This window comes from Notamacropus eugenii, chromosome 2, assembly GCF_028372415.1.
Source record: "Notamacropus eugenii isolate mMacEug1 chromosome 2, mMacEug1.pri_v2, whole genome shotgun sequence".
NCBI lineage: Eukaryota > Metazoa > Chordata > Mammalia > Diprotodontia > Macropodidae > Notamacropus > Notamacropus eugenii.
This window is the reverse complement of record NC_092873.1, coordinates 185,542,476-185,555,064: the sequence shown is the minus strand read 5'-3', so window position 1 is coordinate 185,555,064 and position 12,589 is coordinate 185,542,476. Positions and strand designations below refer to the sequence as shown.

Sequence of the window (12,589 nt, the reverse complement as noted above, 5' to 3'; positions counted from 1 at the left end):
TCTCTTTTAATCATTTTTTTGTTGTTGTTGCCTTGTCTTGAGATTATGACTGCTATCCTTTTTCTTTTCTGAGTTCAGTTGAAGTATAATAGATATTGCTCCAGCCTCCTCCTTAATTCTGTGTAAAGGTAGATGGCACAGTGGTTAGAGTGTTGTACCTGGAGTCAGGAGACTCACCTTACTGAATTCAAATGTGGCCTCAGACACTTACTGGCTTTGTGACTCTGGGCAAGTCACTTAATGGTATTTGCTTGATTTTTCTCATCTGTAAAATAAGCTGGATAAGGAATTGCAAAACCACTCCAATATCTTTTCCAGAAAACCCCAAATGGAGTCAGAGTTGAATAAAACTGAAGTGCTGAACATCAGCAAATCATGGTCCCCTAGGTGGCACAGTGGGTACAGCACCAGCCCTAGAGGAGCCTCTTTAACACTTACTAGCTGTGTGACCCAAGGAAACCCTAAATGGGGTCACAAAGAGTTTGACAGGACTGAATTAACAACAATCTGTCCCTGAGTCCATACTCCTTCCATCTTATTTTATCCCTCTCCCTTCTTCCAAGTCCATTTTTCCTTATGGAATTAAATGTATTCCTGCACCAAAGAACCAGAGAGAGTGTGTGTTTTCTATCTTCCTTTGTCTGGTTCAGATGAAACTGAGTTTCAAGTGATAACTTGCTTTCCTCACCCCTTGCTCCTTGTTTGTATATTTATTTGGGCACCCCCATTTAAAGAACATACAATTTCTCCCAACAACTCTTTTTTAGTTTTTCCTTTTTCTTTCTTCTGTTTAGGTAATTAAAACATTACAAAACCTCACTTAGACCCTCTGTCTTATTTAATTCTGTGGGTGCTGATGATGTTAGGGTGATAAGGGGACACTGAGCACTTGTTTCTTCTCCACCCTATTAAAATGTAAACACTTTGTCCATGTATAGTCAGTTAATCCATCAGTCAATATTTATTGTGTTTCTGCCATCAACTAGGCACTGTACTTGGCACTGGGTATACAAGTTTAAAAAATGAAGCAATCCCTACTTGCAATGAGTTTACATTCTAAAGGCGTAAACAAGTACATATAAAAATGTATACAGCACAAATATAAATTTAATAATTACAAATATACATACACCAGAAGATGGTGTCTGAACTGCATGTTAAAGGAAAAGAGGGACTTTGTGAAGCAAAGGTCAGGAGGAAGTAAATTCCAGGTATGTGGGATAGTGAGTGCCAGGGTCCAGAGACAAGAGATGGAGTGTTGTGCTTAAGAAACACAGAGAAAGCCAGTTTGGCTGGATGGCTGAGTACAGGAAGGAAAGTAACATTCAGTGAGACTGGAATGATAGGTTGAGAACAGGTTATGTAGGGCTTTAAAAGCTAAACAGAAATGAGGTTATATTTTTATCTAAGAGCAAGAAGGAGCCACTGGACCTGGCTGAGTACCGGAGTCACATGATTGTATCTGTGCTTATGGAAAATTGCTCTGGCAGTAGTGTATAGAGACATGAAGCAGGAAGACCAACTAGGAAGTTTTTGGCAATAATCTAAGCAAGGAATGAGAATTTTTGTTGTTTGTTGACAGCGATGATGATGATGATGATTCAGCCATGTCTGACTCTCTGTGTCCCTATTTAGAATTTTCTTGTCAAAGATACTAGAGTGGTATAACTGATGCAAACAGGATTAAATGATTTGCCCAGGGTCACACTGCTAATAAGTATCTGTGGCTAGATTTGAACTCATGAAGATGAGTCCAGCCTCAGAACGTTATCCACTGTACCAACTAGGTGCTCCAAAAAATGATGATGCCTTGAATTAAAGGTGGTAGTTATATGAATGGTGAGAAGAGGTCAGAATGCAAAAGATGTTGTGATGGTAGAAATGGCAAGATTTGGCAAAAGTAAAGGAGCAGTAAAGGATAATGCCAAGATTATGAACCTAACAACACTGGAAGGATGGTGGTATCTTTGACAGGAATAGATAGATTTGGAAGAGAGGACAATGAATTTAAAGGGAAAGATAAGTGGGTTTAGTTTTTGACATGCTGAATCTAAGATGCCTCCAGGACAGTTAGTTTTAAAATGTTCAGTAAGCAACTTATAATACAGAACTTTCCCGGTATCTCTCCATTCTGCATCAACAGCTCTCTTTGGTTTCAACTCCACAAAGCCTAATGTCTCTGAACAAGGTAATCCCTTCCAATCCCCTTGTTACGTTTGTCCTAACTACTGTGTTTGCATTTCACAGTTTCTGCTCAGCTCTGGTCTTTTTAGCAAGAATTCTGCAGTGTTCCCTTATTTCATTAAAGGTCTGTTTTCTTCCTCATAGGATTACACCTACTCTGGCTACCTAAATTATGCTTGGTTACAATCCTGTATATACTTGTCTTTTGGAGTCTTGAATTTCAGTACTCATTTCCTTTATGATGTTGCTACCAGATCTTGTGTAATCCTGAGTGTAACTCCTCTGTACTTGAACTTTTTCTTTGTGTTTTCTTGGAGTATTTTTTTCTTCAGCCGTCTCTGTTTATCTCTTTTTCTGTCTTCCTTTTTTCTGTTGTTCTTGAGGTTTTCAGGTAGAACAGTAATTTTTAGATTTTTTTTCTCCTTTTTTTCCAAGTTGATTGTTTAGATGTAAGTGAATTTCTGTTTTCTTCTATTTTTTCCCAATCTTTGGACTATATTTTAATATTTTTGTCTCATTGAGTCATTAATTTGTTTGATCATTCTAATTTCTGTTTTCCTTGTATGTTCTGTTAAGTATATAATATTGCATATTGTGTGTATATATGTGTGTATGCATATATACGTACATATAGTATATATATTAAGTTATTTATTGTCCTTATGCCTTTCCATTAGAGCCCTCATTTTTTGTTCATAATTGTTATATTCTTTTTTTATTTCTTCTAACAATTCTGGACATTGATTCTTAACTTTTGTGACCAAGCTGTATTTTGCTTTGACAAAACTGTTTGTAGAGCAGGAGTTATTCTCTTCTTTAGAATTTATGTTTTCCATGTCTCTCTGCCTTTAGAACAGGCCTACGCAACATAGGGCCTGTGGGCTGTTGCAGCCAGTCAAAGGAGTTCGGGCAGTTGTCATGTGATCCTGTGACCTGTGGCAACCAACCATTGTCAGTCTGGCTCAGCCAGCTGCAAGTGGCCCATGAGCCCTATGTTGTGCAAGCCTGCTTTAGAAGGACAAAGAGTGTTTCCAGAAAGAGAGAGGGAGGAAGGGAAGGGAAGGGAAGGGGGAGGGAGGGGAGGGGAGGGGGGAAGGAAGGAAGGAAGGAAGGAAGGAAGGAAGGAAGGAAGGAAGGAGAGTTCAAAATTTTTCTAACATGGTTCTTTTTTATCTTTACATTTTGTGACTAAAAGTTCAGTCTTACTAAGTGGTCATATTTTATAATGAATAAGACTATTTTTAGAATATTGATTCACACACATATGTCTTTTTCATTTTTAAAAAAATGGATATATAATTAAAGAGGTTTAGAAAATTTAGCTATCATTTATTTTATAAAATGATGATCACTTTGAGAAACCTAAAGCAATGTAAATGTTACCCACAGATGGTTCTGAGGAATTATAAACTTGTGGTAAGGTCTGAACTCATTTTAAGGAAATGTTGAATGATTGCTTATAACTTTAAGACATTTTAATTATTTCTAAGTACTTTGTTCATTTAAGTTCTATAGCTTATGATTTTGATATTAGTAAGACTCCAGTATGAAAGACAGAAATTTTACATTTTTCTACAATCCAGTTTCTCCACACATGGAAATTATAAGGTGGTTTTGGTGTGGGCTGAACATATAGGATAATTTTAAGTAGTTTATGTCTAATGAGAGCACAAGAAGAATATTTAGGAAGTTGCAGTAGTAGTCCACTCTTTAGATGTAAAGATTGAAAACAGTGATATTTGAGATTAAAAACAAACATTTGAAAATGAAAGAAAAAACATATATAACCCACAACGTGCGGTTTATCATCTGGGAAATGTCTGGCTAATTGAACTATAAAATTCATGTAGTATTTGATGTAATCTTCATAAAGCACATACTAAGAATAAATATGTAGGTAACATCATGACCCCAATTGAAATTCAATGTTCAAAAAGTTTTATTTTTTTTTTAATGTATAAAGCTAACTTTGTATCTAAAAGGTACAAATGTTTTGGTTGCTTAAGTCACCTATTTTTGCCATTAATGAACATAATCATATTTGCTCTAGATATTTGTAGACATTGCCCTAAAATAATATACTTTCTTCTTTGAAAATGAAGGACAAAAGAAAGAAAGAAAGAAATGAAGGACAAACACAACAACTTTGCCGTAATAGTAAATGTAAAACACAAAATTCTGAATTTCATAGTATCAAATTTCTTCAATGTCCAGATAAATGAACAAAGGTCATCAGGGTCCTGGGCACTGGGAGAGACCAGGTGAATGCTAAAAGAAATCAGACTATGTGCAAATAAGTTAGTTTTTATTTCCCCTTTTCAAAAACAGTGAAACAATGTGCTTTGTATTTATTAGTTTCTTTTTATGATAAGAATATGTATTGATTTATTGAAGTTATACTTTTTAAACCAAGTTGAAAATAAACTTTGTGCTGGCAAAAACAAGAAAAGACATAAGGCCTTGAAGCTTAACATGGTCCAAGGAGAAGAGGGACAATGTGAAGAAGAATGCCAAGCATCAGTCCTAGTACAAAGTCACAAGAACCTGGATAAGAGCATTGTACAGAGAATGATCCAGCACTTCTACAGCAGAGGCTCTTGACCTTTGTATATGTCATGGCCCCTTTGGGCAGTATAGGGAAACCTATAAACTGGTTCTCAGAATAATGGTTTGTTTTGTTTTTTTAATGTATAAAATAAAAGACATAGGATTACAAAGGGAAATTATTAAAACAAGGTTTGAAAAATAATTAAATAAAAACAAGTTTATGGACCCAAGGTTAAAAATTCCTGGACTAGAACTTAAAAAGAATTTACTAATAAAGGTATTAGGCACTTTAAGTGGCATCATTGGGCGTATGTGCTCATATTCATTCAGAATTGCAGAATTTTAGTTCTAGAAAGAATCTTAATGATAATTTGGCTTAATTTTCTTAAGAGGAAATTGAGACCCAAAAAGGTGAAGTGATTTTCCCAAGGTCACAAAGAGTTTCATAGATCATCTGAGCTTCTCATTTTACAGATGAGAAAATTTGGTGCCAGAACTGGGACTGAAACCAGGTATCCTGACTTCTGGTCAAGTATGCTTTTTGGAATACCATTTTTTCAGTAAATTTTTATTGAACCCCTAGCATGCAAGGCATCATACTTTTGCCACATTTTTATTACTGAAATCCAAATAATTGCCGTACAAGTCAAACTACCAAATGATTATCTTAGAGCGCTGAAGGGGAAAAAAAATAAGGAAACAAAAAAGTTGGAATTTTAAAGGAAAATAATGAAAACTGCATTTCCACCTCCCAGCTTTCCTGGCTTCTTTCAGGTATTTTTACGGGAAGCCTTTCCAAACAACTCTTAATTCTAGTCCCTTCTATTAATTGTTTATTTATCTTGTATGCAGCTTTAAAACATATTTATTTGCTTGTTGTCTCTCCCATTAGATTGGGAGCTGCTTGAGGGTAAGGACTATCTTTTGTCTCTTTTTGTATCCCCAGGTCTTTGCTGAGTGCCTAGCACTCACTAGTAGAGCCTTAATAAATGTTTTTTGACTCACTGACTGACTGAAAGAAGGGGGCCAAATAGTAATAGATCTTAAGCTGTGCTACAGAACAGTAATCACAAAAGCCATTTGGTACTGGCTAAAAACTGAAAAGTCTATCTGTAAACAGATTAGGTACATGATGTACAGAGACATATAACAGTAACATTGTGTTTGATGAACCCAAAAGACTAATTATTTGATGAAAACATCTGGGATAAGTAGAAACCAGGCTGACAAATTAAATTTAGGTCAAGATCTTAAATTATATATACCACACTAAACTTCAAATGACTGCGTCTATAGTATCATAAATCAAAAGAGCAAGGGAGAAAATACCTTTCACAACTGTGGATGAGGGAAGAGTTCATTGACCAAATAAAGGAAAGAGAAGATCACAAAAGAGAAAATAGGCAAGTTTGATCACAAAAAAATTGAAAAAGTTTCTGCACAGTTAAAATTACAAGAGAAGTTATAAAAGTTAAGAACTCTTAGCAATGAAATGATCAACCATAATTCCAGAGTACCCCATTTCCAGCTATCTACCTCCTAACTGAAGAAAGAGACATATTCTGGGATATAGGCCATTGTGTAACTTTGTTTTGTTTGCATGTGCACTTTTGTTACAAGAATTTTGGGTTGGGTTTTTTTTTTTCATTTTCAGTTGGGGAGAGTGGAGAATTAATCTATTGATTAATATATACTAAAAAGCAAGCTCTATGTAGGTGTTAAATTTTCATGTACAGTTCTTTTTTTTCATTTAAATCTATTTTCTCTGCCTTCCACACTCCACAATTGCAAAAGGAAAAAAAAATAAACAAATACTTGTAATAAATATGCAGTCAGACAAAACAATTCTCTAATTGACAGTGTCCAAAAAATAAATAGGGAGGAAGTTAGGTGACACAGTGAATAAAGTGCTGGGCCTATGTCAGGACTGAGACCTGAGTTCAAATGCAATTTCAGATACTTACTAACTGTGTGACCCTGGACAAGTCACTCAACCCTGTTTGCCTCAGTTTTCTCATTTTTAAAATGAGCTAGGGAAGGAAATGGCAAACCACTCCAGTAGCTTTGCAAAAAAAAACCAGACAAACCTCAAAATGGGTCACAAAGAGTTAGACACTACTGAAATGACTTGAACCACTCCCTTCCCTCTCATTCTATACCGAGTCCATCATTTCTCTGTCATGTTTAATCCTGGTTCCTCCAGCATTGTGATTGGTTATTGCATTGATCAGAATTCATAAATCTTCCAAAGCTGTTTGTCTTTGTAATGTTGTGACTGTGTAAATTGTACTCCTAGGTTTTACTTGTTTTACTCCACATCAGTGCATACAAATTTCCCCAGTTTCTCTAAAATCATTCCCATTATCATTTCTTATAGCTCAATATTCCATTACATTCATGACCCAGATGACTCTGAAAGAGAAAGTGATGCTTGCACAGCCTTCCCTCACTTAAATCCAATTCACTTGCATGTCATGGCATCACCTCCCTGATATCATGATCCTCTGTGAGAATGAAGGGCAAACAACAACCTCTGTGATAGGATGTAGTAGATGCTCCACTGAGGACCCAACTGGAACTGGCCAGTTGGACAAACATGGTTTGCTTTTCTTTCTTTCTTTCTTTTCCTTCCTTCCTTCCTTCCTTCCTTCCTTCCTTCCTTCCTTCCTTCCTTCCTTCCTTCCTTCCTTCCTTTTTCCTCCCCCTTCCTCTCCTTTTTCCTTCCCTCTGTCCATGTACAGTATCATATCCTTACCTGCTGGTACTCTGCCCAGAGGAATGCAGATTTTGATAGCTGAAACTTCAAAATATCTTGGGGTTTACAGGCTAGATTTCTTTCTTAAGGACCATGCTTTAAGCCTAATTCTGGTTCTCATTGATTAGCCAGCAATAGGAGGCCAAGCCCCATCCGATCATTGTTTGGTCCCTGATTGGTTCAGGGTGAATATAAACAGCAGTTTTTTCTGTTTTGGTCAGAAACCCTGAGGGTCTTCCCCTCCCAGATTGGTTTGTTTTTTTTTTTTTTTTTTTTACTAGATAAAAGAGGACATTCTCTGCCTCATTTCTTACCTAGTCTTAATCACTAAATGGGCATTGCCTCAGAATAACTGAGGCCAAGGTCTCCCACTGCATCCAGGGCCATCTCCAGTCTTCCTGATCTGTGTTTTGCCACTGGACCAGATGACTTCAGAGGACAAAGTGAGGCTAGTCACTTTGCACAAGCCTCCTTCACTTAAAGACAGTTCACTTGCATATCATGGCATCAACTCCCTGATGTCATGGCCCTCTTTGAGAATAAAGGACAAACAGCAATAACTCGGTCAATGTAATGAACAGCTGCAACCCCAAAAGACCAATGAAGAAGTGTGCTGCCCAGTTAATGCTAGTGCCTTTCCTTTAAGATTATCTGTATCCTTTATCTTGTCTGTACATAATTATTTGCATTTTGTCTCCTTCATTAATACTATGAGCTCTTTGAATCCTCACTGCCTGGCATAAACAGGCACTTAATGCTACATGATTTGACTTTGGCACATAGTCTAAAAGGTACATGTAGTTTTAGACATGACGAATGTGTGGTTGTTTTGCTTGACTGTGATTATTTTTGCAAAGATTGTTTTTTCTTTTCTTTTTTTCAAGTTGGGACATGATAGAGGTGGCTAGTGATTGTATTGCCAGAAAGAAAAAAAAAGGGTATTTGAGACATTTTATAAAATGCACAGAAAGAAGTTGATAGAGAAATGTATACTTAAAAACAAAAAGATGTGTAGAGATTTAGTTTCACATAAAATCTTTTTTCTGTCCTCCTTTGTATATGGAACTGTTGTCTCCCTTTTTGGTGTTCATTAACTTCAGAATAAAAAAAATCCAAATCATTTCTAATGTTCGCTTAGAAAATCAGTGTTTCTGTGTTTTGTTTAACTTTAACCAACTGTGTTAGCGTGTCTAGCTAGCTAATCTTAGAAACAAAGCTTTTCCCAATATTACTTCAGCTTTTATTCATCCATTTTAGTGGATATCAAAATTCCTGAGGGTAAGTGCTTATTCTTAGAAATAAGCTGATGTTGACAACCATCGCATGATTGTAAGCATATAAAAGGTTGTAGGCTTTAATATTTAATGACTTGTCCAAAAGCCAAAAAATACTTGGAACTTCACTGAATATTTGCAGACATCATCTGAAGAGAATTTATCTTTTACTTGTTTAATAAATTCTTAGATGGACCAATATTATCTTTGACCACAAAAAAATTCACTGATGAACACAGAAAAATAACAATACTATCCTATTTGTCTTATTCTCTTGGAATATTTGCTAAATGAGTAATAGAAATGTTTGTAAAAGTAACAACTACTTTTTTAAAGATAGTCATGCGTTTTGTAACTAATCATATTGGATTTTCCACCTAGTACAGTGTTTTTCATAAGAGGTTCAGATGATGTTTGTCATGGCAGGTTAATGCCATTTCTTGGAAGTCTCTGAAATATTTTATATATGAACAGATATCTAAATATGTTTTGTAACTAGAATAGTTTAGCAGTATTGTGGATCCTGTTATATATGATTCTGCATGATATCCTTTTGATAGCTTTTCTGTCTGTCATGCTATAGTTCAACTCACTTTTTAAGTCTTATTATTTATTACAAAGCAATGCTTATAGATTTCATTTTTATGTTAAATTTCTTGGATTTTTGCCAACTTAGAAGAGCATGAAAACAGGAGAACTATCTTTTAAAGTATTTCTAGAAATAATCCAGCCTTTCTCTGCAAAGCCCCAGCATTGACTTTCTGGGGGCTGTTGACTAGGTGAAGGACTAGTTTTACTTTGTGAAATCTCTTTGGAATTCATTGCTTTTCACAAGTAACTCATTTCACAGCTGGCAAAAGTCTTGCTTAACCAAGTTATATCTTCTAGTCAGTAAATTTTTCTGCCTTTAAACTTCTTGTTTGTTCTTATAAATTGTATCCTGGGATACCAGGTGGCACTAATCTGACAAGCATATAGAGATTTGAAAAACTTAAAAATACTATAAATGTGCATTATTATTGTTAATGGCAATAATAACAAGTATTGTGAGGTGACTTAAGTTCTGGAAAAGAGAACTTTTTATGTAACAGACATTAAGCTTCAAATATTAATAGAACTTGAGCAATTTTGTACATTTTTATTTTTAAAAAAAAAGCTCCTGCTATAAAAAAGTAGTGTGTTTTTGGTTCCATTTTATTTGAGGAAGTTTTTTCCCCTTTGTATTGTTCAGATATAACATTGTTCAGAAGTATTGTGTTAGTTTATAGTTAACCACTATACTCTGAATACTTTTCAAATTATGATAATAAAGTTGCATTGAAAATTTTAAACAAAGAGTCTTCCTGACTTTATATTGTTCAGATGTAACATATTAATATTATCATTATTATTAGAACTTTTCATTAATAACCCTAAGGCAGAATGGCTTTTGGTGGCATTTGCAAACCTTGGCCAGAGTTTGAAACTGATTGGTAAAGAGAAATCAAGAAGCAGAAGAGAGTTGTGATAACTGTTCTTCTCAAGAGGGCAAAATGTTTTAATTTTTTTTACCAAACCAGATTTTCTTTTTCCTGGTTAGCATGTCACTCTATTTTAATTGTACCTTCACATTTTTTGGAATGTGAAAGAGAAAAGAGAAAATGGCTAATACATATTTGCTTTTACCTGAGTCTCTAATTCCCTGCAGAAAATTTCCTTTACCGCATTAGCCTCAAAATAAAATGCTTTTGGTTTTATAAAATTGAAGTTTCTGTTGTTTCAGCGTTTACACATCCCTCTCCGTTTTCTGATATCAATCACCCTCCTATTTGCCTAGACACCAGCCCCTTAATCCTTCCCCAATCCTCCTTAGCCTCACCCTCCCTCAAACTCTGCTGACCCCACTGCCACGTTGATCTTCCTAAAATGCTTTCCTGACATCATTCCCCATTGTTACTACAGCACTGAGGCCTACAGACTTGGCACAAAAACTGAGAACTGGGTAGCTGGAGTCCCTGAATATTTATGAATGAATATGTATGATGCGCCTACCAGATATATGATCTTGAACCGGGAAGATTTGCTAGAATTTTTGCTACAAATATAGAAGCTGGGTTGGTTTTTGGGGGGGGGCGGGGGTTAAGTGTTGAATTAAATTAAAGGTGGTAGTAGTATGAGTGCAGGTAAGAAAAGCAGTTTTTCTCTCATACCTCTTTCTAAGGAAGTAAAGTATAGTGAAATGATGCAAAGACCTCTTTAAAATAATTCTAAGTAGTTGAGTATTTGAAATTGTTTAAGTTGTTTCCTGCTTTTTCAGACTTTGTACGATCTTTGTTTATATTCACCCATGGTGGACTTGAGAAAGAAGTGTAATATTCTTAAACAATACAGCAGTTTTTAAAAGAAAACTTTATTTGTTGAAGTTATTTAAAATAATGTTTTAAATTAATTTAATAAAATGGTAAGTATGTGGCATTAGCAGGTGATCTCAATGTAGTAATATGACAATGACTCTATTATACATTACGTTGCTGTGAATTATCCCATAAAATTAACTTGAAATTTCTAATTTTCATCATTTTATGATCAACAAAGATTTACTTCTTAGGGTTTTTTTTTTAATCTTATGTACTTTTTTCCCTTTCTGTTGTTTTCTTTTTTCAATAGGCAACAACTGAGCGACCTTTCATTCAGAAGTTATTTCGACCAGTTGCTGCAGATGGACAATTGCATACACTGGGAGATCTCTTAAAAGAAGTTTGTCCTTCAGCTATTACTACTGAAGGTAAAGTATGATCATTATTAGAGCATTTCCTTTAATTCTGGTACCCTCAAAAAAAAGAAAACTTTCTCCTTCTTTTTGGCTTTTACAAAGATCCACTCTGCTGTCACTCCAAAAATATTTTTTCTATTTTCATTACTTAATGGGAAATATCCTTCCACACAGAAGCATCCACTCTTTCATCTAATTCATATCTAGCAAACTTTTTCACTAGATCTTTAAAACAACAACAAAAATAAATTTTACATTTATTTTGGACCAGTTTAACAAAAAAACCTAGATGTGCTGTTTAAAACTTTTTTCCTGCCTGTGATTTTCAGTCTTATTTTGCAAATTAATCAACATATCTTGATTCATAAACTAAATTAAACAAATATGAATGTGACCAGTTTTCTCCTTGTTCATTTGAACTTTTATTATTTTCACATATCTATTAATAACTAAATGTACAGCTTTTAGTAGTATTGTGGAAAAATAAGTGTCTTTAGAATTTATATATATATATAAATACATATGTATATTTATGTATAAAACAGCAACTCAAGTTTACATATAACTTTATCTTAACAGTAAGGTGTATGATAAACTAATTTCCCTGTAGTTTTTCTTTATCTGTTCTTTGCTTTTAGTCTATAGTAGACAGATAGCCAAGTATAATAACCTCAGATTAAGGATCCTCAAGAGCATGAACTGCTTGACATTTTTACTTCTATCCCTAGCATCTAAACATAGCACTTACTATGTAGTACATGCTTAATAAATGCTTTAGAATTAAAATGAAGGTTAATCTTGTCTTGAAGTCAATGTCATCACAACTTCTCTGTCTTTAATATATTAGTTAATTTTTATCTCTTTGTATTCATATTTCTTTATTTGTATTTGTTCTTAACGTTTCACCTTGCCCTCCCTTTCTAGAATAAGGAAGGATATCTAGAATTTTTAAAAACATTTCACACCCAGTGAATTTGCCAGTGGTCCATATGCGTATTTCAGCATGGTGAACAGCTTAGTCTTTTTTTCATAACAATTGAAACTATAATTCTAGGAGACTTTAGGATTTCAAACATG

General features: G+C 34.7%; 1 protein-coding gene across 4 annotated transcripts in view; it reads left to right on the top strand.

The window, feature by feature from the left end:
• ATG5 (autophagy related 5) overlaps positions 1-12,589 on the top strand; it is a 145,719-nt gene that overhangs the window by 114,949 nt on the left and 18,181 nt on the right. For all 4 annotated transcript variants that reach the window (XM_072642957.1, XM_072642959.1, XM_072642960.1 and 1 more), the window contains exon 7: positions 11,407-11,524. In XM_072642957.1, the coding sequence (XP_072499058.1) occupies positions 11,407-11,524 (118 nt within the window). The remainder of the gene's footprint in view (positions 1-11,406; positions 11,525-12,589) is intronic.